The sequence below is a fragment of the Pleurodeles waltl genome, chromosome 4_2 (assembly GCF_031143425.1).
Source record: "Pleurodeles waltl isolate 20211129_DDA chromosome 4_2, aPleWal1.hap1.20221129, whole genome shotgun sequence".
NCBI lineage: Eukaryota > Metazoa > Chordata > Amphibia > Caudata > Salamandridae > Pleurodeles > Pleurodeles waltl.
The window spans coordinates 822,564,548-822,589,951 of record NC_090443.1 but is presented as its reverse complement, the minus strand read 5'-3'; the positions used below and the strand labels follow the sequence as shown (position 1 = coordinate 822,589,951).

Genomic DNA, 25,404 nt, shown 5'->3' with positions numbered 1-25,404 from the left:
TTTGTGGAATCTTCCAATTTGGAGGTTGGGGGAGAGCTGTTTGGGTTCTTGATGAGGTCGAATAGTTTTTTGGGTCTATTTTTGGCTGAGTCAAGGAGGGATTTGAAGTGTGACGCTTTTCCAAGGAAGATGAGCTTGTGGTACTTGGATCTTGCTGAACGAAGCGTGGCCAAATTTTCAGTGGAGGGCGCTTGTCTCCATTGTTTCTCAAGGGCTCTTAGGAACTTCCTTTCTTCATAGAGGGATTTGTTGAACCAAGGTGCTGAGGGAGTGGGCCTTTTCTTTTTGCTTTGGAGAGGAGCAACATTATTGATTTCGACTGCAAGGATTGTGAGGCATTGGGAGGTGAGTTCGTTAACATCTAGGTCCGGGTCTAGCCTTGGAAGTGATAGCAAAGCCGAATCACAGAGGGTACTGAGGTCAATATTTTTAGTGTCACAGAACCAGGAAGTAGCCCTCTTAGGCTGGCCAAGAGTTATAGAGTGTGATAGGTGAAGAGAGAATGGGATGAGGAGGTGGTCCGACCAGTCTACATGAATAGGGGTAGCGAAAGTCAGCATCCTGCTTTAGAAATAACAAGGTCCAGGATTGAGCCTTTAGAGTGTGTTGTTTCTGTGCAGTGCATGTCCCCCAGCTTCCAACTTTTTGATGCTGCCCCTTCTCCTGTCCCTCAGCTGCCCCGGGCCCGGCCTGCCCGCTCCGCCTCGGCCGCTCGGACACAAACAGACCCTAAGGCCCCCACAGGCTCCCCACATGGTGTAGAATTGTGCATTGCTCACCTCTTTATTTTTCAATCTTGCAACCATACAGTTTTGTCATTTGTGGGTTGTGGGTAAGCCCCTTGCTTATAATTGGATGGCATCTTTCTTGTTTATCTAAGTTATGTCCTGCGTATTCAATGTATTTTCTCCCTATTTTTGTATTTATCCCTCCCAAAGAGCATTGCTGCTTTACATTGCTTCTGATAGGATTTGTTGTATTCTTCCACTGCGGACCTGATAGAATACTTTTTATTTGTCTTTCAGCATGTATTCCTTGTTCTCTCCCCACCCGTCTCAACCCCCTCACATCCCTAACTCATGTTCTTTCTCCTTTCACTACTCTCTCGTATATTGCTTGCTTGTCTACTTTCACATTTTTAATGTATTATTTTATCACTGCATTTCTTTAGTGGGCCACCGCACCCTCATTTGTGCCATCAATCTGCATTCATCCCTTCTGCACACTTCTTGCTCTCCGCTTCCCCGTTCCATTCTGCTCCCCATTTTTTAGTTTCTTAAGTTTTATATTACTTATTTACGATGTATAAGTAGCTAAGTTCTTCTAAGCCACCCTCTTTTAAAAAATGTTGTCAACCCCCACACACTTATTATTAAAATGTTCTAATGTAGGTGTTGGCCTTGTTGGAACTGTAAATTAAATATGTCGAAATAGGCACCATTACGCTGCAATGCAGGCACACATACAGTGGCCATCATGGAATGTTTTTTCCAAGTGAGCTCATGGAGGCGCTGTGATGCATTGGCGAGCTTTTACACCACGTTTTTAATATACTGTTCCAATGTAACTTACAGCTTTATAGAATGATAAAGTAAATATAAGAATAACGTGTGTGGCAGTGCCAATGCCAGTACCAACGCAAATTAGCACTGGCAAAGCCACTAGGTCTAAACCCGTCCTTTAAAGGCGAGACTTGTTGGATTTGCAAATGCTTTTTTTCTCACTGTCTCCCTGTGTGGTGCCTGATTTGTAGAGTAAAATGCTTCTCCTACCCAATCATACTTTTAAGTACAAATGTGGAACTGTTGTTCTCTAGCATTGGATATTGCATTGATTCACATGCTTGAATCTTCCTCCTTCGTAAAGCTGGTAATCGTACAGTAATTTTTAATAGCCTTAATGAAGGCATGTGAGGCCTGTCACTCTAGTAACCAAACAACCTCTTAGAGAAAGATCTAAAGTTCAGCCCAGCACCCAGAACACTCCCTCTGCAACGGCCCTGGGGCCACATACCTCAGATGTTCTACCATGTTGTCCCATCAGAGCTCTGCTGCATCTTTTAGATATTGATTTTCTGATCTGTCATTGGATTTCTGTCTCTTCTCTTAGTCCCCTCTTCAGACTGATTTCTGAAGATTTTGACATCAGCAAGATAGTTAGATTCTCATCTTCAACTTGGAGGAATCTGCAAGGAAAACCCACTTCAGGGCCTGCATCTCCTGTGGAAAAAAGTTGCTGTATGCTGAAGATCCTCACAAGGAGTGTATCTACTTCCTATCTCATCATCCCAAGGCCAAGAGCGCACTGTTTGCAAGAATCACTGGCTGGAATGCAGTCCAAGTGTATTATTGGTCTGGAAATGGCTGAGTTGTGAGTTGGTAATTGATATAGACTTTGGATGTGGTAACATAAGGTCATATGAGTGAATCCATAGTTAGAGGGAATGCGTCAGTAATAGTTGAGAAAAGTCTAAGGTGAGAGACCAGTCTGAGTAGTTTGCTGTGCGAGCATGTGGGAAATGTGTGAGTACTGGTCAACGTGGATTGTAGAGTGTATTTCTGTGTAGTCAGGCATGTGTTCAGTGTTTGGGTAATCTGTTACTCTCCATCCCCTGCTGACCCTGGTCCTTCGCTGTATTTCCCCTTCTTACTTGTTTAAATATTTTCTCAGTTCTGTGCCCCATTTCTTGTCACAGTTTGTGTCTTGAAAGTTCTCCTGCTTCTTAGGTTGCCAGTCTCGTTTTCCTTCCCTGCAAATATACAATCTACACAGAAATTAGACTACTGTTTGAATCTAAATGTCAAAGCTGTATGCAACATAAAAACTGAAATTAAAGATCATATTGCCACAGACCAGAAGCAACCTAGCGAACAAAAGCCACAAGACTGAAGAGGTTGGGAATAAGATTAGAACTTTAGTAGAAATGTTTTGGAAGACTGAGCACAGACTATTTTTAGGTTGAGTCACAGAAGAAACTGATCTAGTATTGATAGTATGATAACACTTGAATATGCCCTTGGAGACCATCTTCTTATCAACCATCTTTAAGAAGTTCATTTAAACCTACAACACCTACATATACTTAGAATGATATAAAAGCCACATAAGAGACAAAGAGTCCTCCAAACGTAACAACGACCTGAAGCCAAGCATTGAACAACGTGGCACACTAACAGAATTAAACAAGCAGCAGTGTCCTTTGACACACTCTGTTAGGTTTTTCTATGCTTGGCATGAATGTCAGGGAATCTATAACCCTTTCTGTCTCTTCATTCAAACTCCCCACTGTCCACCTGAGACAACAGGAAGGCAACAGGAAAGCAAGGGAGAAAGGGTAGTGGGAAAACTACTCCGACCAGAAGGTCACCTGCTATGCTGCATGCTGGCTATCTTCACCCCTCTATATTCTGAAATTCCGTGTAGATCTGGGGGCTCACTCTCAGAGTTGCTTTTAAATAAGGAAATGTACATATGGGACTACATTTACTTCTCTTCACAATATCGAGAATCTATATAGCTTGGTCTACCTATGTATATTGCTGGATGTAATTAAATTCCTGGGCATATCCTCCCAATAAAGGCTTTTCACGATTATATATTACATTTGCTGACAATATTCTCCAAGAGGAAAAGATTAAGACTTGGTATATTATACAGTACTTGTAAGTATATATAATTGCATAGTTCTATTGTATTCATACAATGAAAGGATACATACCCAAAAGATATAGTGCATCAGATTTTGACCCCACTCTTGAATGAAAATGATAACTTCTCAATTTTGATGCAGCTTTGGAAAGCTACTCATGAAGTCTTAAGAAGTACTGTACGTATTTCAGTGTTCCACTTTCCACTGCTGTAGATGCAAATTGACTTACATATTGCTAAGCTCAAGTCATTTCTTCAAGTACTGAAGTATAGTCATATTTCCTCACATGAATAAAATTCAGAGTACATACCAAATTCCAGGAGCACTTAAGAACATAAAGTGCCAAAGTCAAAACAACCCTAACAGGAGATGATCTGCCAACTTCCAGAAGCTGAGCTATAAACTAAAGAGCACATGTATGAAGGAATTGGTTTGCGACTTCCTAATTGCGACTTTTTGCGACTTGCAACTAGGAAGTCACAAACTGCGATGTACTAATGTGTTTCAGGTGCATTTAGCGATTACCAGTTGATCACAAATGGACCTGGCTCCTCATTATTCACGAGGCAGGTTGCAATTTGCGACCCTTTGGGAATGGCCTGTAATCACAGGGATAGTGGCCGGCTGGGGTCGGCAGATCACTATGTCTGTGATTGCTTTTTAAATAAAGCATTTTTTTAAAAAATGCTACCCGTTTTCCTTGAAGGAAAATGGGACACATTTCAAATCCCAAAATGAAAAGTTTTCTTTTATTTTTTAAAGAGTCGATAGTGTTCCTTGGGACCACTGCCTAGTCTTAAAAAATGTTTGTGCCCACGTACACTAAGAAGAAGGGGTTCCCTGGGGGCCCTTGCCGGTTTGCGAATGGATTACCACGTCCTTTACGGAGTTGGTAAATTGTGAATGTTTGCCGACCGCATTCTGGTTGCAAAACATTCCCACATACCCCTGTGACTCACTTTTAGTTAGGGACGCCCTTAACATGCCCCTTCCCAATACCGACTCATAGGCCTTTTTTGCGATTCAGTAATACATTACAGAATTACAAAATAGGATTAGCACATGTCAAAAGCTTATTTAGCAGTCGCAAATGGCCCGATTCTCTGTTTGCGACCGCTAAAACCTTTTGTACATTTGCTCCTTCGGGTGGAATTAAGACTACAATCCTCTTCCAGGGCAACCATGTGGAGACATTGGGTAGCACTGATGGATAATGTGGACTGAGGTTGTATAGTCCACAGGTCAAAATGGGCTGCATATGCGATTCTCACAGACTTTTTATGACAGCACAAATACATTATCACTAACTGGTCAATGCAAATTCTGGAATCGTGAAGGCTGCCAAATTCTAATGTCTGAGAACCATACCAAGGCTTGCAAGCACTATACACGCGTTTAGGCCGATGAACCTTTTGGATCGCATGGAGTATCCTAGCTATTTAATAATCGATGAACATCAATTATCAATGTAATCAATCAATAACCACTAAGAGAATCATTAAGCATGAGACAATATATCATCATTTCGGGAATAACCACAACTCAATTATGCGTTGTATCAGTTTTATTTCCCTATTAGTTACAATACTAAGTCATAAGTTTAATTCAAACTTTATTCAATCAGCTCAGAATTAGTTCATTAATGACCACCAATAACATAATCTAATCAGAACTTGAGAAAACATATATTCTAATGCTTCAGTATAAGCAATCAGAGATGAATATAACAGCATTAATAGCAGAGTTCAGCAATCAGTTCGTCAATCACTTGTCACTGTCAACGTCACCCAAAGAATCCTACCTAACCCAGATTAGCATTTAGCATGTGGGACTTCATGCAAAAACAAATAAGAAACGTGAATTTGGAAAACATCTAGCTAAGAGAAAAACTATTAACAGCGCACTTGGTACCTAGAAGAAAAAGCACAAAGTTAATCAGTCATATTGTCATAGCTACCTATCCACGGAATGGATCAGCAACAAAGTCCGTCTTAGTCTTTCTTCATGTCATCAATTGATCAGCAACGCATCAGGCTCTCAGCGCATGAGCCCAATAACAGAATCTCGAATCGCATCTTCTGACATCAGCATTTCACCCCTCACACCTCATCATTGCATCTCGCATCTCATCTTCTGAAGTTTTTGCCCCTTGTCATGACTTTTTATTAAGGGTTTCCAGTCCATCCCCCTAATTCCTAATTGGTCAGCCAATCACCAGTTATTACCCTAGCTAATAATATTATTTTTACAAATCTATGAATTCTAATATTTTGGCATTTTCAGTTCATTGATCGGTTCACTGTACGATGTCCTCATCATCCGGCTCATCAGGTATCGAAAATGTTGCATCTTCTTCTCTAGTCAGTGCTTCCATTGTTCAAGTCTTGGGAAAGTGCATTGAGTCTTCCTTACACCAAATTGTAACAATTTTAGTTCCATCCTCTCCTGTCCATCGGTACATTGCAGAAAACTCTAGCAAATCAGATCTTTTTAACACAAGTGGTCAAGGTTAGTTTAACACGGTCGCTTCCTCCAGCAGTCCCTAATAATTCAGCTTCTGCATGAGGCCTGGCAACTAGGCCACAACTTTGGCTAAGTTAACTCTACAATGTAATGCAAAACATAGGTTATACATCTCAAGATGGCATATTACTACATTATTATTACATTTTTTCATTATTTCACGTATTTTTTAATCATTTTAGTACATCTTTCGTATAAGTGGCTGCCATTCTTCGTGGGCACATTTTCAAAAGTGCACATTATTTTCTCTACGATTAATTTCTCTATGAACGTTTGCTAATCATAGCATATAAACATTTATTAATAATTTCTAATTAGCATATCTGCTTCAGCAGTCCCTCCTCCTCCTCTGATGACTAAATATGTCATCACACCTTTTTCCCCATAATTTCACAATTCTGTTTCTGCTGTATTTTGTCTCCTTCTCAAATCTTCCCTATAAATTATTTCCCTGTTTCGTTCTTCTATCCTCTGATTATTTTTAGATCTTTTCAATTTTATCTTTTGACATAATGTACATGAATCCCATATTCCTAATATGCAAGCAATCATAATTATATGTATAATTTTTAATAATACCCCATTCCAAATGTGACTAAGCCAATTTCCCACTGAAGCAAATCCTTTTCCAACCTTTTCCCAAACACCTGGTTCCTTCAGTTCTTTCAAATCCTTACTTGAGTTAGTCAGGCTAGTGAGTAAGTCTCTTTCTCTCTATCATTGTCCGGTATATAGGAACAACAATGCCTATCATTAATCATCTTACATACTCCGCCGTCTTTCGCTAAAAGAATGTCTAAGGCAAGCCTATTTTGAAAAGTCATAGCTCTATCCGGTCTATATCGGATGTATTGTGCCTGTAAAATTTGTCAGCATGTTATCCACAATAGTAGACAACTTTCGTATCTTGATCGAATTCAGAATGACTCCCACTGAAGGAATCACTGCACCAAAGTTATCTCCCACAATTGCAGAAGAGGTTTCCCTCCTCTGTCGCTTATGATGTAATTCAGTCAATCTTGGAAACTTCTTTAAGTCATCTATCGGGTACATTTTAAGGAAAACTATCCCCAAATAACATGTCCCATACCATCCTCTTGGAAGACGGTAATAAGGATTTAGTCTACAAATATAATAAATCCCAGGAATCGCAGGGTCCTGACCATTCAACATAAAAGTCCCCTTACTCTGAAACAAAAACACATGCCTACATTCACTCGTACCCACAAATAAAGTATCAGTGTGTGATTTTGGCCTATATATACAAAGCTTCCCTACATGTAGCGCATCTAAGGATAATATCCCTTGCGTTTTAATAGCAGTATAAGCATAATCATTCTTTTAAGTCCTTTTCTCTAAACCTTTTTCTAATTTTTCTTTTATTGCCTTTCTCTTTTCATCAGTATGCCCTATAAAGCTCTTTTCTAAAGGTTTAAGCAAGCATGTAAGATTGTTTCGATGCGCATAGACTGTTCCAAATGCTAGTATAGGCTCAAAAGAATCCTCTAACTAGTACTATGTCATGCTTTCTAGCTACTTTACTCATATCTAATAATAGGAACAAACGAAAACACGACATCATGATTGGAATAAAAATATTGTATATACTCATGGTTATAAAACCTTGTTAGTAGCAAGCTACAGCTTATTCCATAGGTCAATGGTAAGCTGTGGTACGTAACTCCTTCCTCTACTGACGAAGGAATTTGTGTACACACAAGACAATCCTTGGCATCCATTGTTTCACCATACTCACTCAACAAGCGATAGAAGACGTTAGAAGAAAGCTCTCTTTGTGCATTAGTATAATCATGCAAGTACTTCTCCTCTAACTTAAACCTCTCTAAAGCTGTTAGAGTAGTAGTTTCAGGACCAGAAGTAAAAGTAGCTCTTTTCATATCATGAACAGACATTCCCACAATCATCACTATAAACCAGATTCAACACATGACTGCCAATCCAACACTCATCTAGCTACAGCGCCTAGCAATTCTATCTTGATGATTTAGCTCAGCCATGATCTGTAAAGAATCAAAAAGCAGACGTAACTCTTACATAAAGTGCAGAAAAATCTAAAATAAAGAAAAAAATATTCTCTCACAGTTCAGTTTCACATCCTGGAAGCTCTTTCCTTTGTCAAATCGATTAGCAGCTTGTCACATCCGGTTTTCAGTGTCAAATCAGGTTATCAATGTTTCTTTCAGTTTTATTTTCAAACAGTCTCTTTCTTAGGTTTTTCAGATTAGCTCAACAATTCAGCTTCCTCAGGTTACATCAAAGTACTGACTCAGAACTTCTCTACCAAAACAAAAAGACATAAACTTGTGTTGACATTCGTTGGTAGTTGCATACGCCCATTCAGGACCTGTGTAGCGTCGACTTGTAATTCTATTTCTTTTAAACTTTTGATCACCACTTAGTTCTCCTTCACTCAATTCTTCTTTTCTCATAGTATCCACTTCTTCCTCTATTGTTTCATTTATGCCCAGTTCCTTTTTCTTCTCTATCTATGAATCAGGCTAATTATCTCATTTTCTTATTTCTTCTGTTAATATTCTTCTCAGGATTGGACTCTTCTCCTTCTCTTTCTCTATGGTGTTTTCTCTTGATGGACCTGCAACGGACTCAGGAGGAGTCGGGTCACTTTGACTTTGATCCGTCTCAACTCTTTCCCCCTCTTGGTCTGGCACTTGCTCTGTCTGCTTTTCAGCACTGTCTGCTTCTGGGAGAACCTCTGCTGAGCTAGGCTCTCCTGCTGTATCCGTTGAAATTGGTTCTTGCGCACCCTCATGTAATTCTTCACTTTCGGCTCTTACAGGGGTAATAGAACCATGTTCCACAAGCTCTGGTTCAACTTCAGGTTCTATTGGCTCTTTTTTTGGTTCAGGTGTGGCGAACTGTTTCCCTGTTGTTGGTGCTTTCAACAACGCTTCTTCATGATCTGGTGGACATACCACTCTCTTTGTATGGCTCGTATGTATCCAGTTTGGGAGTCCTGCACACTTCACAGTTGTCGTAGTGGTTAACACCACCTGATAAGGATCCCTCCAACACAGTTCTAAACAGGTCTTGCGAACATGCTTTCTAACAACGACCCAGTCACCGACTCTCAGGTTGTGCCCTGGTTCGTGGATGGGTGGCAGAGAGCAAGAGCGAACCACATCAGCCAGACCCTTGCAGTAGTCCAACACCATATAATTTGTAATGTTTACAATTGCATTGGCTGGAACTGCTGGTAATCTCATTGCTCTGCCCATGAGGATCTCATGGGGCGACAGCCCTGTCTTCCTGTCAGGTGTGTTTCTCATTGACATCAACACCAAAGGCAATGCATCTGGCCATTTCAGATTCGTAGCTGCACACATCTTTTCAATTCTTGATTTCAAAGTACCATTCATCTGTTTCACCAGTCCTGATGCTTCAGGGCGATAGCTACAATGCAACTTTTGCTCAATGTTTAGTGCTGCACATAAGAGTTTAATCACCTAGACATTGAAGTGAGTTTCCCTATCTGATCCTAAAGAGATCGGAAACCTGAAACGTGGTATCAACTCTCTAAGAAACAATTTTGCTACTGTGAGACTGTCATTCCTTCTGGTAGGGTATGCTTCAATCCAGTGACCAAAAATACACACACTCACCAACACGTACTTCAAACATCCACACGCAGGCATCTCAATTAAATCCAATTGCATTCTGCTGAATGGACCTCCTGCTCTTCCAGTGTGGCTCAAATTCACCACTGTCCCTTTTCCCACGTTTAGTTGCTGACAAATTATGTAGCGATGACATACTGCCTCTGCTGCCTGCCTGAACTTAGGGTTACACCAGTCAATCTTGAACAACCTAATCATGGCATCCCTTCCAAAGAGTACCTGACCATGGTAGTATCGGTCCATTTGCGACAAACTATTGGACAGGACCATCTGACTCTCCTCAGAAACCCAAATCTCATCAGGACGTTTGACACATTTCAATTTGGCCCAGAGACGTTTCTCTTCCTTGTCAACATTACTTTGCAGTGTTTTCAACTCCAGAATATCAATCACTTTCACTGCTAAATTTGTACATGTGTTATCTTCTTCTAACATCAATTCCCATTTGTCTTTGAACGATATACAGTTCAATGCGCAAAACTTTTCGACTTGATCTGCAGATCCATTTCCCAGTGAGATGTAATCTTTTGCCTTTTGATGTGCACTGCATTTCACCACTGCAATTTCTTCATGTAACTGTATTGCATACAACAACTCTTTTATCTTGTCGCCATCTCTTACTGGTGTACCAGTAGAGGTCAGGAAACCTCTTTGCGACCACAATCGACCAAAATCATGAACAATTCCAAATCCATATTGGCTGTCAGTATAGATTGTGACTCTCGGTCTCGCAGAAACATGGCACGCTCTAGTAAGAGCTACCAATTCTGCTACTTGTGCAGAATATACACCTCAAAGCCAGGAAGCTTCTAATGTACCTGTGTTTGTGCATACAGCGTATCCTGCTCTCAATGTCCCTGTACTATGTCGGAGACATGAACCATCAACAAAGACGATTTGATCATTTTCTTCCACTCGTGTATCTTTGATATCAGGCCTTGGTTTTGTACACAGTTCAGTTACCTCAAAAGAATCCTGCTCGATGTCTTCCTCCTTTTCAATTTCAACAGTATCGCTTGTAACTAATGTTGCCGGGTTCAACACTGAACATCTTTTCAATGTTACATTTGGAGCACCTAGAGTGCTCGTCTCATACCTTGTCAATCTGGCACCAGTCAAGTACTGTGTTTTCGTCCTTGTCAGTAAGATCTCAACAGAGTGAGGTACCATTACCGTCAAGGGGTATCCCATCATTACTCCCTCACATTGAGAGAGACTTTGACCAACTGCGGCAACAGCATGCAGACAACCTGGTAAAGCTTCTGCGACTGGGTCCAAGGTAGCTGAAAAATAGGCTACTGTGCGATAAGCACCTCGATGGACCTGTGTCAAAACAGACCAAGAACAAGCATCACGTTCATGACAAAAAACAATGTGAATGGCTTCCTGTAATCAGGCATTCTCAACGCTGGAGCTCTGGACAAACTCTCTCTCAACTCAGTAAATTATTTTATCTGGTCCTGGTCTAATGTAATGGGATCTGTAACCTCTTTATGTGTCAGCTGCTGCAATGGCCCCAGAAACATTCTGACATCTCTCTGTGAAGTCTAAGGACTTCTCTGCATTATCATGGTAATCCCCTCTCTCTGGAGATTCTCCTCGACCCTTTCTCAATCTGGTGTCCCAAGTATTTCACTGACTTCTGACAGTACTGCAATTTCAAAGGTGATGCTTTATGTCCAAACTTTCCCAAATGATTCAACAGGGCAATCGACTCATACTTACACTCGTCCTTTGTCCTGGATGCAATTAGCAAATCATCAATGTACTGCTCTAGAGTTGATTGGTACGGTAGTTCCAATGACTCAAAGTTCTTTTTTAAAATCTGATTGAACAGAGACGATGACTCCGTGTACCCTTGTGGAAGCCTGCACCAGCTATAGACTCTGTCTAGGAATTTGAAATTAAAAAGAAACTGACTATCCTCATGAAGTGGCACAGAAAAGAAAGCCTGTGACAAGTCAACCACTGTGAACCACTCTACATCGCCTGGAATCTGAAACAGTATCACTGCTGGGTTCGGCACTACAGGACAGCATTTGACCACCATGTCATTCACTTTTTGAAAGTCCTGCACAATGCATACTTTCCCAAACGGCTTCTTCAAGCCCATTATCGGTGAATTAAATGGACTGCTCAACACTTCTTTCAAAACCCCTTGTTTCAGGAAATTTCCAGTTATCTGCGCCACTTTCATCAGAACATCTTGTTCCATGTTATACTGTGGAAGCTATGGAAACACTAAATTCGGCTTCAAAGTAATCTTAATCGGTTCCACTCACTTGATCAAGCCCACTTCTTTACTTGTCAGGTCCCACACATTCTCCTGTACTGTTTCCTGCAAGTCTGCATGCAATTCTTTCACAGTAAACATCGGGAAAAACTTAATCAGCGGATACTCTTCGTTAATATTTTCCTTCTCAGTTTCAGGTGCCTGTTCTTCCTCATCATCACTATTAGTCTGAACCTCTATTCCTGCAGTCGAACAACTAATGGAACATTTGGTCTTGCACAACAAGTCCCTTCTCAATAGAGATACTGGACTTGAGTCGCAAACTACAAACATATGCAGTCCCTGGAAGTTGCCAATCTCAACTTGTAGTGGATCTGTGATCGGATTTGTCAATTGTCTATTTGCTACCCCCACAACCTGAACTGTTCTGCCTGAAAGAGGTAAGTTCGGAACTTCTGCACTTCTCACTGTAGAGCGTGTAGCTCCTGTGTCCACTATAAATGAAACCCTGTGACCCATCACCTTTCCCTTCACAAATGGTCCTCGTTGATCTACTTCTAATGAAGCTGCAAGCATACATGGCTCTTCATCAGAACTAATACTCATCCATTCATCGTTTATTTCATTCTCACTGTGTAACGGGAATTGATGCACTGTGTTGTTACTTTGTCTTGTCTCTGACCTGTGACCTGCGGAGTAAGCATCATCTGTTGCTGTTTCATCGGGCTTGAGGTATCTGCATTTGCTGGCTAGGTACCATAGGAACCTGCCGCTGCATTGGTTGTAACTGTGTCACTTGTGCACGCGGCACTTGCACCTGCTGCAGGGGTTGAAAATTCTGCACTTGATTCTGCAAATTTGGATTAAGGGCCTGATTCTAACTTTGGAGGACGGTGTTAAACCGTCCCAAAAGTGGCGGATATACCACCTACCGTATTACGAGTCCATTATATCCTATGGAACTCGTAATACGGTAGGTGGTATATCCGCCACTTTTGGGACGGTTTAACACCGTCCTCCAAAGTTAGAATCAGGCCCTAAGTCTTCTCATTCTAGGGACTTTGACAGTTTGGAATGTATTGACATCACCACCTTGCTGAACAACACTATCCTGCACCATCAACAGACATTCCCGCTTCCAGTGTCCCACGTTTCCGCAAAGATGACACGGTAACATCTTTTTCATCCCTTGCACATTATTTTGAACCACTGCAGTACTCAAATCCGAACCACGAGTCATATTGACTTCACGACCCCTACCTCTAATCTGGGTTTGGAACATGACAGTTGTTGCACTAAAGCTCCTTGCACTCCTGTCTGAGCTGCCTTAATTTGCATCACCATCGCTTTCTCCTTCAACTTTTTCTGCTTCAACTCAATCTCATCACTACAGTATTTCGCATACTGCAACACCTCATCAATCGGTTTTGCTTCCCAACAATTCAAATGACTCTTAATCATGTGACCTATTTCAGGTCTCAATCCTTCTACGAACCTGAACACAAGGTGCAACATGTATTTTGGATCAATTGTTTCTTTACCACTGTACTCTTTGAATGCTTTCAGCAATCTCTCATAGTAGGTATGTATCGACTCCTTTACTTCCTGCACTGTCCTGTCAATCCTCTGCCAATCTATATTTTTAGGCAAAATTCTCGTCTTCAGGAACTCAATCACCTTATAATAATGTTTCATCACTTCAGGTGATGGTGCACCTGTAACTCTATCCCTTTCTGGTTCACTCGTCGGCCAATCCACTGCTCTCTTACATTCAACCCACAAGTCAGCTGGAACCACTATTTCCAACAAGGTATTCAAGTCGTCCCACAGACATTTAGAAAGCTTCACAAATCTATCTGTCTGCTGGTACCACTCAACCAGTTTCTCTCTCAGTTTTGGATAATCATTTGTGAATGACAGAATATCACTCCTGTGCCAAGGTACATGAACAAACTGCCCTCCTGGAATTTCCCTCATTGGCAAACTTTTTACTGGATCCTTTTCTTTTGAACGCCTTCAGACCCTTCTTGTGAATCTCGTTTACGTTTATCCTTCTTCTTTGCCCATCTGCCTTCCCACTTTTCCAATGCTCCCCAAATCTGAGCACTCTGCAATAATTCTTTTAGATGCGCCTTCATCCATGCTGACCTCATGTGTTCAAAGTCTTTTGCCTCGAAATCTAACCTGTAACTCCTCTTCAAGTATTTTGTTCTCTCAATCTCTATGTCATGTTTGTCTGCTAGATCTGCCAATTTCTGATGTATCTTTCCCACTTCTCTCGTAATCCTCAGACACAAGTACCTCAGCTCTTCTTCTGTATAGGATTCTAATCTATTCACTCCCATCGTTCCCTCAACTAGCTTGGTTATTTCGGTAGCCAACCTTACACGATTTATCTGCTCTTCATCCTTGGACACGTTTCGAGGAGTATTCAAACTATCCAACCACTCATTCAATTGTTGTGCTGTCAATCCCTGTAATGAGATATTACTCACATTTGCCATTGGCACCTGCTGTACCACTGCACCTAGAGTCTGCGGTGTCAAATCTTCAGGCTCTGACTTGCACTCGGGCCATTTACTGCATCTGGAAGCGCAACAAGTGGACTAAGATCCATTAAAGGACTAGATCCATCAAAGGTCTGACCCATAGACGATATCATCTGCACATGATTTCTCACTCCCCTCCTCACGAGGCTCTGTGACATTTCACCCTGTTCAACATTCGATTTCTTTTGCGCAAACAATGGTACGGCAGGACAAACAGTAATCGGCAGCGATATTGCATCTGGTGCTGCTCTGACACTCGCATTTTGTGGAAGGGCTACTCCCATATTCTGATTCATCACTGGTGTCACATCTGACTGTGTCCCTGTCATTGGTGTGAACTTCGGCAAACCCTGTCTGTGCCTGAGGTAACAACATTGGAGTTGACTCTGTCTGAGCTAGCATTGGCCTCGGAAGCACTTGTTCCGACAGCACCACTAAGTTCGAAGTTGTCTCAAGAATTGGTACATCTAGATAAATTCTCTGTATCAATGGTGGGTGCGTCTGCGCTGGATCACTGAAGTAGTCACTGCATTAGGAGTACTCTGCACTACCCCTTGTACCTGCCCATTATTTGTCTGTCCTGGTTCCACTGTTTCTGTCACTTGTGCTGGAGCAGTCGGAACAAAACTGGTACTTGGACCTTCTTCATGCGCCGCAAATGGCGGAGGTCGATCCCTCAATATCTGCGTGATAAGATCCTCAACATCTGAATCTTCTTCTTCCACATAAGTCTTTTTCTTGTCTCCTGAACCCTTATCACTCTTGCCAGCATCCTCTTTCTCTTCTGACTCATCTTCCTCTGCAATAGCAGGAAACAACTTAACACCCTGTAACGTTGTCATTCTTCACTTCTTCTGTTCCCAATCCCACCTTGTTTCTGCGAAGGACTTTTCTACCTTCCTTATTCTCCTTTGGAACTTCATCTCTTGCTGCTGTCTTGCTACAAGCTCCCAAACCGCTAAAGCCTCAAACAGTGCTGGCCTCCATGCTCTGGAAACACTAAAGCTCCCTGTTTCTCAGTCAGTTTGCCCCACTGCTTTAACCAAAAACATGGTGCGACACCTCGCTCCTCCATCACAATAAATGCCGGAGAATTTTCTGGTGGGGTAGGCTCCCCAACTGCCGCCTTAATGTAAAAATCACCCTTCATGGCACTTCTGAACGCCTTGAAAAACTTAATCTTGCTATCTTTTGTGTATTCGATTTAATAAGGAAATGACTTTTACTCCCAAGATTCCTTTCACCCGCTTACTCAACCTATTGCCTCTTACGGACGGCTGCCAATCCGCTTGTGACTCTTCTCACTAATAGACCTATCCCAGCGTGGCTCACTCTGACGTCACACTCACACACTGCGGCTGACAAAGTCTTGCGGCTCGTCCTCCTAATCTTCAACTCATACGAAACGAATGCAAATTATTGCGAGCACTAACCAACAACCAAAACAAATCAGCTGGTTTACTATAGGTAGGTACACAATCGCTTCAGAGACCTTTCAGATTTTCACTTGATGGTCCTTTCGCTCATGCAGCTATTCCTCCTTCTCAGTCTCCCACATTTGCAAGTAAAATTCGACCTGCAAATTTCACTCCCAACTGATCAATGGGTTTGTCCTGGTGCACAGAGGACTCGCCAAATCTCAGTCGAAAACTTATTTTACTCACTTAACTCACACACCGACTTGTTGACCACGCCCAGTCAACCTACTAAACCAGACACTTGTCAATATACTCCGGAGTCCTAGACCACAAAGGGTCCGTACATCACCAACAACGAACGTGGACAATTTTTGAGCACAAAGCGCCACACACATATGAAGTTCGACGACTTCCCTACTCTCATACTGCGGAGTACGCACAGTCCTACTAAACCTCAATTGGAGTACGCAAACTCCCTACTTTACCTCTCTTACATCACAATTCACCTGCGATTTGCATAAGCCTTTGCAAGCGCAATCCTACCACTTTCACACTATCATAAAGACGCCGAGAACATACCCAACTTTACTAGCGGGATCCAGGATCTGGGAAAGTAATTTCTGGGCTTAAGGGGACATCATCTTTGCTACAATTGCCATTACGAAAAACAAAAATTCAAACCTCATAAAATGAACAACTAACCCTAACTTAAACTATCACCATAGCCATTTATCACCACATAACTAGTTCTCCAAGGAAATTAACCATCCTCTTCTACCAAAAACTGTTATCGCACCTGATCCTTAGTAAGTAAACTTACAAGGGGACGCTATAGGCCGATTAACCTTTTGGATCGCATGGAGTTTCCTAGCTACGTAGTAATCGATGAATATCAATTATTAATGTAATCAATCAATAACCACTAAGAGAATCATTGAGCATGAGACAATATATCACCATTTCGTGAATAACCACAACTCAGTTATACGTTTTATCAATTGCATTTCCCTATTAGTTACAATGCTAAGTCATAAGGTTAATTCAAACTTTATTCAATCAGCTCAGAATTAGTTCATTAATGACCACCAATAACATAATCTAATCAGAACTTGAGAAAAGATCAGAGATCATGTTGGAATAAGACTAGATTACTATGTCTGCTATCATAGAATGTGTTTCTCAGAAGTACTGTAATATTGTGCTTGATGGGCTGGGTTTGAGGTATTCCCACTTCGCACAAAAGCCTAACTCACTGCTTTGGCTTTGTGGTTGACCAAAAGGCTTGTGTCATGTTTCTGGGGTGTAGACCCAATACAAGACGGTGGTTGGAGTTCCTCACATACCGTAATGCTCAACTTAAATTATATGCTGAGCTTCTACCCCCTCCGACATACCCAGGGATACAGGGGCACCAAAATCTTATATGCTTGCTGCAACCATACCTGTCTCACCATCTCCAGCTAGTAGTGACATGTTCTCTTCCTTACGTACGATTGATGCCCATACTTACAAACTGTCTGCTGTGCTCCCTATTTACCATGTATAAACCCACTTTTACACTCCATGAACCGTGATGGTGCAGAATGTACTGCAACTGTATGGCCACCTTACCTCCATGCCAAAATGTCTTTTGTGATGGTTATTATGTACACAGATGATTTGTGGTGCATACTCCTGGATGAACGTGTTAACGTTTGACTGTGTCTTTTGTTGTTCCTTGTTTCAATAAAATCGAAAACAAATGTCTGACAGAGTGTCATCACTTGGAGTGATATCCATACGTTAGTGCCCTATACTTAAAGTACCTGCAAAATATTTGTTTTACAGTCATGAGACCTCCTTTTAAACAGCAATTGGTTAAATGCAATACTACAGGTGATGCACTCAAGATGGACTTTAGTGTGGTTATTTCTTCGTTTGCAACAGTAATCAAAATTTCTGTGGAGAAGAGGTACTGTTTTTTTCAGAAAGAAGTCTTTAAATGTTTTCTGAACTGAACATTGCATGTCAGACTCCTTGACAGCCCTTTCCTTTTGCAAAGTCTGAAGTTGAACACTACTTATACAATTCTTTAAAGTGGAAGAGAATGGGCAGGCCTCATGATGTATTTTCTGTTAATTTTCAGTTTAAAAAAAGCTCACAAAATGACGATAGAGTGTTTTCTTTCTTTGAAGTGTAGGCCATTGCTAAGCTGTACTCTCCTTTTACGGCTTAAATGTTACATAATGTGTTAGATGCTATTTAAATATTTGACTTATAGTGGAAGCCGTAGCTATTTAGTCATTGGTACAAATATAAAACGTTCGTTTTTAAATTTTTCGGCAATGACAGTACAATCTATTTTGATTTACAGAAAGGTGAAAGAATGACACAAGATGAAGTAAATGCAGTTATGCGTTTATCTGATGTTAACAGCAATGGTAAACTGGACTACAACAAGGTATATTGAAGAATTTTCAACAGTTTGTAATCCTGTATGTTTTAGCCATTTTATTTCAGTTTCACTGGATTCATTTAGAAGTCAGATTGTTCTCTAAATGTCGACACTGACTCAGTGCAACTTAAAATTTGACTTAGTTTCTGGCTACCAAGATGCTAATGCCCCACCTGAAGAATCCCCTTCAGCAACATGAGCAGTTTGAGCAAGTTTATTAGAACAAGAAAGGAGCGATATACAGCTGAAACCCACAGTGCGAAAGCCAACTGCCCATCCTTAGGTTTCACATTCCACCTAGAATTCTTCCAGGGCATTCTAATTATTAAAGTAGCCTTATCTCAAGAACACAACACACCTCCCCTCATACGAATACAACAGAAACTAATCATTGCATTTGTCACAGTACCATCAAAGGTAAAAATCATTCATTGAAACAAGAGGGAAAGAAAAGCCTCCTAGAATAAATATTATGTACATATAATACAATAAAATATTAAGAATAAGGAAAGCACATTGCTAGAAACAACAGCACATCCCGTCATTCCACCTACAATTATCCTATGGAATTCCCAATATTTAAGTAATCTTACCACAAGAACACAACACACTCCCTCTCATAGAAACACAACAGATATTACTTAATCATTACATTTGTCACAGTAACATCAAACGTACAAATCATTCATAATAACAAGAGGAAAGGGAAAAGTACGCCTCCTAGAATAAATAATATATACATATAATGCAATAAAATATTAAGAATAGGAAAAGCACATTGCAAGAAACAACTTCTTAAGTTTCACCTAGAATTCTCCCATGGCATTCTAATTATTAAAATAACCTCACCACAAGACCACAACACTACCCTCGTGGACCCTGCGTGAGCACTGTCCCGCTCATCTCCAATTCAGTATGTCTTTTTGAAGTGATGAGTACACTTCCACTGCAGAGGATTACGTAGGCCAAGACACCACTGCTTGCTGTTTGTTAAGCCCCAGAGCAAACAACCTTTAAGTGGCAACTAGGGATGTGAAAAATTTGAGTGATGTGCTTTCTTGTAAATATGTGAAATTTCGGCACAATTACATGTAATTATGCAAAATGCAAATCTGTCATTTTGAGCTATAATGTAGCGTAAATGCATTCTTGCATCCCTTATTGAAGCGAGGAAGCATTTTGTGCTAAAAAAAAAAAAAAAAAAAAAAAAAGGTGCAAAAAACAAAAGTATCAAGGATAACAACCACACGTGTTGTTCCCTTGCAGTAGTGGTACATTTTCACTTTGAATGGCACATAATTGCTCAAAGTGGTTTCATGGCATAATTTTGGTAATTGTGTTTAGCAAGCGCAACGCTAAATTCTTGAAATTGCGTGAAATATGCTGCCATTATTTACATTTTACCCAGCACCCAAGTTAGTATAAAGATTTAGAGAGGAGGAAGAGGCAGAGGGAAATGAGTATCCTGGAAAGATGTGCACAGTGGGCGTGTGGCTATTTTTGTTGAAGGAATTAGAGGCCAGATGTACGACAATCTGGTCGCAAACTGCAACCAGTGCTTTTGCAACCATTAAAGGTTTTTAAGAGCTGACCTATTTAGTAATAAATCAGTTCTTAAAAAACCAAATCGTAGTGGGTCAGAAACAGACCTGCCTCATGAATCCGACCTACCTCATGAATTGATCACAGATTTCAACTTTCTATTAAATGTTCCCAGAGATGGTGGCCTCATGGGGTCAGCAGACCATCATGTCTATGATCGCATTTCAATACAATTAACGTTTTTAAAATGCAGCCTGTTTTTCTTAAAGAAAACCGGGCTGTGTTTAGAAAGAAATGTTTCCGCTTTTTTAGAGTGAGAGTTTGTAGTGATCCTGTGGGCCACTGCCTGCTGCCAAACATACTTTTTAAACATTCACAAAGGGAAAGGAGATCCCATAAAAGACCCCTCCCATTTTCTGAATGGGTTACCACTCCACCTTGGGGGTTTATCATTTTCCAATGGTTTAATACTGCTATTTCAGTCCTAAACCATTGATATATATATAGATAGGAATTGCTATTTCAAGGAGATTCCTACTACACCCCTCTCCCAAATAGAAATGCACTAAACCAATTTCAGGAGCCGGTATATATATATTTTTTTAATGATCTTTACTGGAGTCATATAGATTGCATATGATATTAGTATTGAATCAAAGAGTTTGGCTGAAATTGGTAAACATACAGCATGACAAAGTCATGAAAACAATCCCTAACTTTCCCCATGCTCTTGTGCAGTGTGTCTCATACAGTAACATACAGCAAGACTAATCCAGAATAGATGCAATGTTTATATATGCGGTTACAGAGTATAGAAAGGACCAACTCCCAATCTCAAATCATCCTGACGACTCTGCTGGTGACCCAGCTGTGGGAGGATACTTCAAGAAAGGTAATATAGCCACTCAGGCTCTTAGATTATCTTCAAGTTCGTCGTCCATACTTACATGTTTCATCCGTATTTCTTCTTTTGTAGCCCACTTCGAAATGTCCCCGAGCTAGTCTGTGTATTTAGGGGGAGCCATACCCAGCCACTTAGCAGCTAGCTGGTGTTTTGCCAACAGCAGACGCAGGAGGACAAACCTCCTGCTAAGTTTCCTGTTGGGGGAGGAGGGGACCAGAACCAGGAGTACCTGCTGATGTCGAGGGCTATGTGCCAACTGCTGGCTCTGTTTAGATTGGTTATGACTTCCTCCCAGTAGGAGCTGAGTGCCCTGCAGGACCGCACCATGTGTATAAAATCCACGGTGGGCTCCCACACCAGGGACACGTGTCTGGACAGGCGGAGTATATAGTGTGTAAGATTTTCGGGGAGAGATATGTCTGATGAATATAGTTATACTGAATTTATTTAAACCTCTCTTCCTGACAAAGGCGCTTCCAGCAGCTCCTCCCATTTGGTCTGTGTGGGGAGGGAGGTTGCTCCATACCCAGCAGGGCAACAAAGGTAGCGGAAACTTCAGGGGCATCCAGAAAGGAGAGCCAGAGTTCACACACTGTAGAAGATATCTTGACGTATTGGAGATACTGTTTCTTCCCTAAGGCGAAAAACTGCCCAGTGTCACTCCAGGGGATGAGTCACCTCTCAGGGTATAGATTGCCCTGGGTGGTACACCCTCCATCTTTCCACCTCTGGACAGTCATGGACTCCGCAGTGTTCCTAAACAGGTGTAGGATCCACGGTGGTAGGTCAGAGGCAGAAGGGGCCTGCTGGAGGACTCTCCTGACTGCTCCCTCCCACACCCCAGAAACCTGCCCTAAAATATAGGGCATGTCTGACAGAACCTGGGCTCCACTCATCAATAACACGGGTAGAGTATGCCCATTGTGAGATCCCTTCAGGAGGTTCTTCTCCCACGTGTCTGCGGGATCCACCCAATGAAGTGCATGTTGCAGCTGTGTGGCTGTGTAATAGAGTTCTGTATGAGGGACCTTCACAGTCCCAGGTTCTTGTGAGGGTAAGCAGTCCTACACATTTTTATCTGTTGGCCCAGAGTGGATCGGCAATAAGGCTGTTGATCGTTTTAAAATAACCTTGGGGGATCGTGTGAATGGGTGTCCATAGACGTATATAGACATCTGGGGAGCACCACCATTTTTACAATGGCAATTTTGCCCATTAGCGAAAGTGGAAGGTCCCCTCAGAATCTCACAGACACACGAAGTCCCTCCGCCATGCGTTCAGTATTGTGTTCCAGAAACAATTCTTTAGTGTGTGCCAGCTTGATCCCCAGGTAGCAAATGTTATTTCATTCCCAAGTGAGGCCCACAGCTGGGAGCAGCTCTTGCAGGACCTCGTCCAGGGATCCCAATGGGAACAACTTAGATTTAGTCAGGTTGACACGGACACCTGAAACCTCTCTGAACTCCTGCATCAGGTTCAGGACTATGGGAACGGAGTACATAAGCTGACTTAACTAAATCAAAGCATCATCTGTGTAGAAGGAGACCACGTTGAGTGATATTCCCGACAGTGATCCCCAAGGGGCTCATTGTTCTGAGTTGTTTTTCTGCCAGCGGCTCCATCGCGAGTGCAAACAAAAGCAGCGATAAAGGGCACTCCTGCTTTGTCCCCCTTTGTATGGGAAAGAGGCAGAAACTACCCACCCCCAAGTGCACTCTAGCACAAGGGGCCCCAAACAGCAGTAGGATCCGTTGTAAGAACGTGGGACCTATCCCTCCCTTCCGCAACACAGACCGTAAATATGTCCAGTCCAGGGGATCAAACACATGTTTACATGTAGCAGTGCCAGGGCATATGCATCATTAAGCTGGTGTGGGGCATGATAAATGTGGGAGAGCCTCTGTAAATTGTGGATGGTACTCCTCTTAGGGATGAATCCAGATTGATCTTTGTGAATAAGAACGAGGTGACAGTGGAGAGGGCGAGCTGCCGGAATACAGCTGAGGATCTTTAAATTGACATTTAAAAGAGAATGGGTTGATTAGCAGAGGCCACAGCTGGGTCCTTTCCAAGCTTAGGCATCATCACTATTAGGGCCTCACACATTATGCCTGGGAAGGACCCCCTCTTGAAGGCCTCCTCATATACCTTCGGGAGTTTATCAATAGGGCTTAGTGGGAATGCTGTTGCTGTCCTCAGTCTTCGGATCACTGAGAGAATCTCCTCGCTTGTAATAGACATGTCCAGGGCATTGTGATCACCAAAGTTAAGCCACAGGATATTGGTAATATATGCTTTGACATGAGTCAGTGCGCCCACCGCCCCACCAGTGTAGAGTGTACTGAGGTGGTGGTCGAATATTCCATTGATGGCCTGTATGATTCCGTAGACAGAGGATCGGAACACTCCTGTCTGAGTAACCGGGCTAACATCACCCCTGTTTTGTCTCCATCCGTGTGGAGTCGCTGACTGTATGCAGTATAGGTATGTTTTTCTAGCCTATGCCAGTCGTTGAGTAAAGCTCTGTGGGTTGCCCACCAGTCCTCTTGTCTCTCAGTATACAGATGAAGCCGTAGTTCAGTATCACGTGGATCTCTCTCACGTCTGTGGGTGTCCCACTTCAATTGTTGTCTGAAGCCGTAGGTGATCTTAAGCCTTTCTCGTCGAAGAACCACCTTTACCGCCTCTCAGTCTGTAGGCCTGCTCCCGCAGGAACCCTAATTCTCATGGAGATAGTGTGTTGTGGCAGATGGAGAGTCATTTAAGGCTTAAAATGTCCTACATGTCTAATATCGCGTGATACATCTTTCTACAGAACGGAGAACAACGCATACATAGGATGGTACTTTCCAGAAAGGAAGATTGCTTCAGCTAGCATGCAATGATATTTCATGGTGGCTGTTCTGATAGCAAGCCTTGGAACTTAATGCGTTACAAGCAACACTAAAATATATCAGTAAGCATAGATCATGTTGATTATGAGTTGGTCAACAGAAACAGGCCTATTTGTCATTGGGTATTACAGGGCCCAACAGGCCCAAAATGGGTCCCAGAAAAATGCGATTCCACATTCCACCCTCTGATACTCGATGACAACCTAAACTTTGTGATGGAGGGGTGTCATTTCTGTGGTGTTGCCACGTTTGGCATTGCCTTCACTTCCTAGTTGTGAGTGGTGTGCAGCTTCCCTTGTGCAGGTATTTACTACCAGTATTGTGAAGAAAGTGGGACAAACCTTTACCAGAACACATACTGTTATAAGTGCCACTATTCCTATCACCAGCACCTCTATCAGCCATGATCCCCAGCCACAAAACCACGTTCCTATTGTCCCCAGTAGTCCTCCGACCTCTGTTGAAACTGACACTTCTTTTGCCCTTTTTTCTACCTTCCTTATGTTTCCTATTGCCCCTTTTATTTTACCGCTGTTGTCTGGAATACAGACGCAGCATTCTTGATGGATTACCTGACAGACACCACCATCTTTTGCTAGAATGATGTCTAACGCCATTCTGTTTTGAATCACATCAGCCCTTAGATCCGTTAGTTCCTCAGTAATATTCCCCAGGGCTGCAGCTATAAAGCTCACCAATTTTTTCACCAACCCTGCTAGTTTGTGTATTTGATATTCGGAATGCATGACCCCTAGTTGTGGTATTAGTACTTCTAATGTTGCTATAGCCTTATCTATCCAAGAGGGGGTCTTCTTCCTGCGTATTCTTGGGGGGGTCCTTTCCATTATTTGGGACAAACTTGTTACCTATAAAATTTGTGGCAACACAAATGCTGGGTAGCAACTTCCCCGCCACCCTGCTGGCAGCTTGAAGTATGCAGAACTTGTACACACAAAAAATATGCCCTGTGGCGCTGAAATGCTCACTGACAGTCCCTTGGGGCCGTCCCGGATCTTGTCTAAATTGGAATATTTGCAGCATTCGCTGACCTCCACATCTGTGCTGATATTGTGAAATATACCGGCATTCGTAGATGTTACTGATGTTGTAGAGATCAGGTGTAAGTATGTAAATGCTGGGCGCGTTTCACCAAGTAACATGTTTTTCACTAGGCTGCTGCCCATGTGGTACCGAATGCACCATGGTGCCTTTTTCTTTATTCAAAGGAATGGGGTGCCCAACTCTTGAGATGTCCCTTCCTCTACATACCCCTGCTCCCTTTCTTCTTTAAATGCTGCCAGTAATTCTTGTTCTCTCACTCGAGGGACCAGTTTACCACTTACTCCTTGTCTTTTCCCACTATGTAATTTACGTTCCCTCTTTCCTTCCCTACGGGGTCTGAAATTGTCTGAAGACTGCGCAAACTCCACCTCCTTTCGTACTCTAGTGCGGCTTTTTAGTCTTCCCTTCAATTTCTTTTCCAAAATATTGTTCACAGCATGGCATGCAACATATTGGCTAAGCGGGATGTGTATGTAATCTGTAGACCCCTCAAAGGTAGTAGGCAGGTGGGTGCATATTTAGCAATTAGAGGCATTCACA

At 42.0% G+C, this 25,404-nt stretch overlaps 1 protein-coding gene across 1 annotated transcript in view; it reads left to right on the top strand.

Moving 5' to 3' along the window:
* Nucleotides 1-25,404, top strand: part of EFCAB7 (EF-hand calcium binding domain 7) — a 333,043-nt gene that overhangs the window by 81,486 nt on the left and 226,153 nt on the right. The window contains exon 4 of the mRNA XM_069232519.1: nucleotides 18,382-18,468. Coding sequence (XP_069088620.1) covers nucleotides 18,382-18,468 — 87 coding nt within the window. The remainder of the gene's footprint in view (nucleotides 1-18,381; nucleotides 18,469-25,404) is intronic.